The 6,491-nt window shown below is 32.6% G+C and overlaps 1 protein-coding gene across 1 annotated transcript; it reads left to right on the top strand.

Annotated features, from left to right (window-relative positions):
• The first annotated feature begins 3,357 nt into the window (after positions 1–3,357).
• On the top strand, positions 3,358–4,051 carry LOC118736543 (putative nuclease HARBI1). The gene is made up of 2 exons (XM_036466606.1): positions 3,358–3,793; positions 3,851–4,051. Exons 1-2 carry the CDS (start codon positions 3,617–3,619, stop codon positions 4,049–4,051), a joined length of 378 nt encoding a protein of 125 aa, XP_036322499.1. The 5' UTR covers positions 3,358–3,616.
• Positions 4,052–6,491: the final 2,440 nt, after the last annotated feature.

Genomic DNA, 6,491 nt, shown 5'->3' with positions numbered 1-6,491 from the left:
CTTTCTCTATTAAAAGCGAAAATATAAGAATTTGTCTCGGTCGAGATAAAATGCAAATGAATTACTTGAAGAAAATGAAATTCCTAGTAGGCCTGAAAAAAGAAAATTTCATCAAAACCTGCACTTTCCAGCAGCTAAAATTGTGTTTTTTAAAGTTTAAGAGGAGTGGCAAATAAACTGAGATACAAACTTTACAAATTTAAGTTAACATCGTTTTCCTTTAACATGAAATACTCAGTCCTAGTTTACTAAAATCCCAAAAATGTATATTCATCAAAAAGAACATATCCAAAAAAATAAGACTAAAAGGGTATTTTAGCAATTGTTGCATAAATCAGATCACACCGAAAAATTAAACATTGAGATTCAGTTTCAAAATACAACTTTATATATTATTGCGTTTGGTAATTTTCCACATCAAAACCCGTCCCGCCCTATACTTTGATTTAAATTTTTTAGTTGTTATTATTTCGTCTTTATCAGGCATTTCTAAAAAAATTGTTGACTTGGCACATCCCATATAACGGTAATTTAGAGAGATACGAAATCTTCGATATTAAAGCTAATTTATTCAAAATTGCTGCTCGCAACAATTCTTTACCAAGAAATACGTTTATGATAAAATTTTGGAAAATGGGCGTGGCAGCGCCCACTTATGATCACATATATGTATCTCGGTAACCGTTCTACCAATTTGTACCAAACTCGGTATGGTTATTGTGCTTGCCACATAAAAACAAAATGTTGAAAATTATTGAAATCGCACTAAAATTACGGCTTTTCATATAACGGTAAATTTTAGAAATGCTTGAAAATTCAATATTTCGAAATTTAAGGACGCTAATTTACTCAAAATTGATACACCCCGGCTTACCATGAGCGGTAGCTTTCGGAAAGGTGAAAAACATATATTTAATATTTGCTTGTTTTGTACTTACTTTGTATACGTTTGAAGCTCGGGTTTCAATTATTTGATGCTCCATTTTAATGTTGCGATAATATACTATATTTGTTCGTCGCTCTTAATCAAATAAATTTCAGTAGCAAATTTTCCACCATTTCACAAGGCGTAATTCATAATGTTGCATTTTTTTCGAGAAAAGAAAACAACATAAGTCTGTATAGTAAAATGAATTGTTATACGCAGTTAATTTGTTTTTATTTTACTAGCTCTGATTTGGTTTTACTAAATGTTATGTTATCCCAATTTTTTATAAACTTGAAATTGAAAAAAATAATTAAAACTCAAACACGTTTTTGGCAGGGTTTGGTTGGTTTTGGTAGGAAAAAACATTTGTCCGTGCCAACACTGACTGCGATATTAATTTAATTCCGCTAGACTGGCCATTTCGGCCACTGTGCGATGTTTGCTTGTTTTCAAATTTAAAGTTTGTACTTACAATATGTACCTTATTCTTAAACCATTTTGTTTGCATCATACATATACATGTACGGAATCAGCAGAGAAATGTATATTTATTTAAATTTCTTGTCGTTTAGATAATGCTTGTGAAGCACCAAATGGAATAAAAGGAAAATGCGTATCCATAAGAGAATGCAACACTTTATTACCGTTAATCAAAGATAACCTATCGGCAAGTGAAAGAAATTTTTTAACCAGAAGTATGTGCGGAAAAGGATTTGCTCAGGTAAGTCCGCTAACTAAACATTTTACATACAAACTGAAAACCAAGTCTGTAATAAAAATGCTTTTTCCCAGGGCCCGGTGTTCTCAAAGGGTCCTATGCTCAGACTCCATAGAATATTTCATAAGATGTTTTACATAAAAATTATAGATTTTCATGATGAAAGGATGTAATATACTACTAAAAAATTGTATACACATAAAACAAATGCAATATTATTTAATGTCGAGCAATTTATTAGTTCAGTTGAACTCTTGGAAATCAACCTGTTTTCTTTACGCTTTCTTTTCTAGGGGCACTAAACTGTCAGAAGTGGTTATGAATTAAAAAAAAAAATATATAGTAGAAGATTCAAATAGGGCACGACCTTCATCCATCTGTTTAATGGATGAAATCTATTTTGTATGAATCTCCTTCTCTAAATCATGAAGATTCTCTTAATCCTGAGACACCTTTAAATGAATGAAAATTAAAAATGCAAAACATGAAACTAACGCCCCTATTGCGAGTGTCGACTGGCAGTAGAATAGAAATTTGTCGATTGAGTCGATCATCTTTTATTTTGCTATTGTGTAACTTGATCGATAAAAATTTGTACTATTGTGAATGGTTGCCAAAATTGTAAACAGCTGTTTGTTTGTTTACATTTGTTTCTTTAGTGTTTCATTTACATCATTTTTAAAACAATTGCTTTTATTATAAAATATAAAAAATGGATACTGTTGAGATATGGTTTAGTGATGAGGAAGATGATGTGGAAGGTAAAAGATTAGTAGTTGGCTAAAGCAAGGAGGAAATTGCGAGATTCGTCGAATCCCTTGGAGTTGGAAGATGAAGTGTATGTACATACATATGTAAATTTTATGAATAGCATTTGCGTTCCAGATGCTTCACGATTTGCAGGAAAAGCTGTTTTCGCCATTAATTAACCTTATGGAAGGTGGCCCCGTGGAACAGCTTCCTGTAAAAACCAGCAAATCGTGAAGGATCTGGAACGCAACTAGTTTAAGCAATTCGGTACGGCTTAGTTATTTGTTCAACGATTTTGGTATTTGTGTCCAAACGCGTGACCCGATTTAAAAACTTTAACATACGCGTGTAGTGAAAGAATTAAACTTTAATTTACAATAAATAATTCAAATTTCCGAGTACTAGTATATTAATAAATTATGGAGTTTTTTGTAAATTTTGAAGTTAGTTCTGCGCAAAAACACTGGATGGCGTAGCCGGAGTTATATGCACAAGAAATGTTGAATATCTTTCACAATAGAAGCGGAGCTTCCGCCCCTCTTCTCTGTGGAGACAGAAAGGAGAATTATACTTATTAAGGGTTATAATCCGTAAACGCCTACCCAGAAAGAAGTTGTGCGCAAAAATACTGTCGTCCGGAGTGGGACTGATGAGGGTATTTTTCTAAAAGCAGGCCTAAGGCGGCCAATGTGGAAGGTGTTATGTGCATAAATACTGTGAGTTTACATTTTCTATGTCTAAGTGCTAATTTTACCCCATTTTAAAATGGGCCCCGGGGGTCTGTAGAAGGGTCAGAGAGGGGAAGGATGACTTGTCTTATAGTTTGGATTGTGCTCGCTCTAATGGATGGGGTTTTAGGTGCCACACCCCCTTCCCCTTTCGCTGCACGCCACAAAATCATTGTACAGATAACTAAAAATTTCCCAAGAAATTCACTAAACCACCAACTTTACAGGTTTTTGAAAAATTATCGTTTACCGAAAGCTGCATTTACATATTTGCTTGAAACATTGGAAAGCAAAGTACAAGCTGGTGTAAGAAAAACCTCGATACGCCTAATTTTTAAACTAGCAGCGACTTTAAGGTTCTGTGCTCAGGGATGCTACCAACTGAGTGTAGGAAACGATAGCAATATTGGACTTGGCCAATCTACTGTTTCCCTAGTTTTGACTGAAATGTTTCATGCTTAGGAAGAGCACGTGTGTCAAAATTGGATAAATATGAATTACACTGATGAAGAGAAACGAAAGGCGAAAATGTATTTTTTTGAGAAAAGTGGAATTCCAGGCGTAATAGGTTGCATTGATGGGACACATATTAAAATCGTTGCCCCCAAAATGGATCTTCAACACCTTTACTATAACCGGGAAGGGTACTTCAGCTTAAACGCGATGATAGTGAGTATTTAGGTAAAATATTAAATGAAAGTATTATTTAAATATGTTCATTTACAGGCCTGTGAAAACGCTCTTAAGATTCGTTACATCAATGCAAGACATCCTGGGGCAACGCACGATGCTACGGTTTTCAATATGTCTTCTTTAAAACCCCAATTAGAAGATGACTACCGCAGGGGTGAAAGGAATTTATTATTAAGTTTGTTATTATCAAATATATTGGACATTTCGATGGCTCTTACACAAATTTGTATATAATTTTCACGTGACGCAGGATATGCTTTACAACCGTATATGCTTACTCCATTCCGGAACCCTGATAACGGATCAGTGGAGGGTATATTTAACAAAAGGCATGCAAAAGCTAGGAATGTTGTGGAACGCACGATTGGGGTGTTGAAAAATCGGTTTAGGTGTTTGATAGGTGCTCGTGCGCTGCACTATGAGCCAAAGAAAGCCACCCAAATAATAAACGTTTGCGCAGCACTGCACAATATATGCATTTTTTACAATGTTGAGTCTTCGAATGAAGAAGTTAATGATAGTCAAGACCCGGAAAACTATTATGAAGATCAAGGTGACATCAATGTTCAAGCTGGCCATATAAATCAAGAAGCCGTAGAAATAAGAAATAACATTTTACAACATAAATATGCGACTTCAGTCTTAAATCTTTTTTTATTGTTTGTATGTATTCATTGAAGCTCAGGTTTTTTTAAGTTTTATTAATTTGTTATAATTCCCGTAATTCAAGTTTAAATTAAAATCAATGTAACATAAAATGTTAAAAATTTAATATTGATAAATACCTACTACTTAAAGAATTATCGTAAACATAAGCCAAAAAATCTTCATTTTCAACTAAATTTGGTCATTGTTAAAAAAAATAGCCTCATGTGTACAAATTAATAGGGTCGCGACGTTATGAGAAGTTTTGACAATTTCTTTTTTGTTTTTGTTTTTTTTTTTGGCCTTTATAACAATTATATTCAACAATTTATATTGAGCTCGAGGCCGTTTTAAATGAAAATTTTATTGTGGAGAACCAACAATAATTTGAAAAAATGGTAGAAGTGATAGCTATTTGGGAAATTACATTTCCTCATCAGACTTCTTTCAGTAGTACGCCTTGTAAATTATCGTTTGCTTTTTTCCACTATTTTCATTTTTGTTATGCCAACACAATCAAGCGCAGCTATTCCGCTGCAATTCACTTGATCATGTCGTTGTTGGTATTGTAGGTTTTTGCTAATAATTCTATTTTTAGAATGTTTAACTTTTAGGTGTGCTCGTCCTTAAGTTATTTGTTTTTGTTATTTTTTTTTGCCCTGTTATATGCATGGAGTCGAAGTCGTCGATAACGATGTTTAACCGCAGATTAGTGTTAACCAGACATTGAGTAACCGGCCCTAAGTCTCTTAAATCTAATGTAAGAAAAGGATATAAACTTTCCGAAAGCAAATGGATTTTAAGTAGTAGCCAGTAAGTTGTTTTACTATATATTTAATTCAATTAATTATAATTAAGATAAGTATTTAGAGTTGATTTAATCCAAGCTCAATTTAAAGGTAAAATATAAGTAAAGGTAAGTATCCTGAGTAATTATAACTAGTAGGTAAATTTAGGGTAAGTACGGTTAAGGTAAATCAGGTCGGTAAGTCCAGTAGCAAAATCAGGTAGGAATATCCGGTAAGTATATTACAAAACAATTGAATTGAGTTAAACAGGTAAGGGGATGTATATTTATAGTAGGTCAGGTAGGTATATTAACAAAAGTTAAATTAAGTAATGCGGGTAAGTATATTCAGGTATTAGGGTTGCGATTTCGTTTTAAGTAGTTAAGGATTTTCATTTATTTTTCTTTTTCTTCTTTTCTATCTTTTGGTCGTATAGCGTTTTGGTTTCCGTTTTATATTTTCACGATTTCATTTTAAATTTTTTTATAAGTTCGTTATATTATATTATTGTGGCCATTTTCTTTTATTGTATTTATGGTTATTTATTTAAAATTGGTTTTATAGTTGAATTTTTGAATTTTTCGTTAAGCTTTTAGTTTAAACTTATTTTTATTTAAAATAAATTTGTAGTTTAATTTATTTTAATTTAGTTCAATTTAAGTTGATTTAATTTCGTTTGAATTTATATTAATCTAATTCTAGTTTAGATTTTATTTGATTTTTTATTTTTATTTTTTCTATTTAATCTGAGTTAATCAATCCTAACTATTATTTCCCTTATCTACCTATATATGCATCTAGGTATATACCTGTATAGGTGTGTATATATGTACTCAACAGCTAAGGATAAGAAGAAACCATAAAATTTTTATTCTTAATATTAACTTATTTTTTTTCCAATAATTTTTTTCTTGTTTAGTTTACTTTTAATTTCTTGGGTTTTCCAAATTTCTAATTTTAAAGGTATTGTGTTTCTTTCTTTTTTTTCCAACAACTTTTTTTTTTGTTAGCTTACTGTAATTTCTTAAAAAAAAAATGTTTTATTCACGAAAAGAAGATTTCTAGGCCCGAAGAACTCACCCTAGTGTTGCAGCAGGCCTTGGCGGGGCCTGCTGTTGTTGTTGTTGCAGGAGTCGTGCACCGCTATGGTAGCCGCGCTGGTTGTTGTTGTTGGTGTTGCGCGCTGTTGTTGTTTGTATTGAGCGCTGTTGCTGTTGGTATTGCGCGCTGTTGTCGCTGGT

Source organism: Rhagoletis pomonella, unplaced genomic scaffold (assembly GCF_013731165.1).
Source record: "Rhagoletis pomonella isolate Grant_MI unplaced genomic scaffold, Rhpom_1.0 Rhpom_scaffold_00003, whole genome shotgun sequence".
NCBI classification, from domain to species: Eukaryota; Metazoa; Arthropoda; class Insecta; order Diptera; family Tephritidae; genus Rhagoletis; species Rhagoletis pomonella.
Note: the sequence above shows the minus strand (reverse complement) of the source record. Positions and strands in the feature narration are given on the sequence as shown.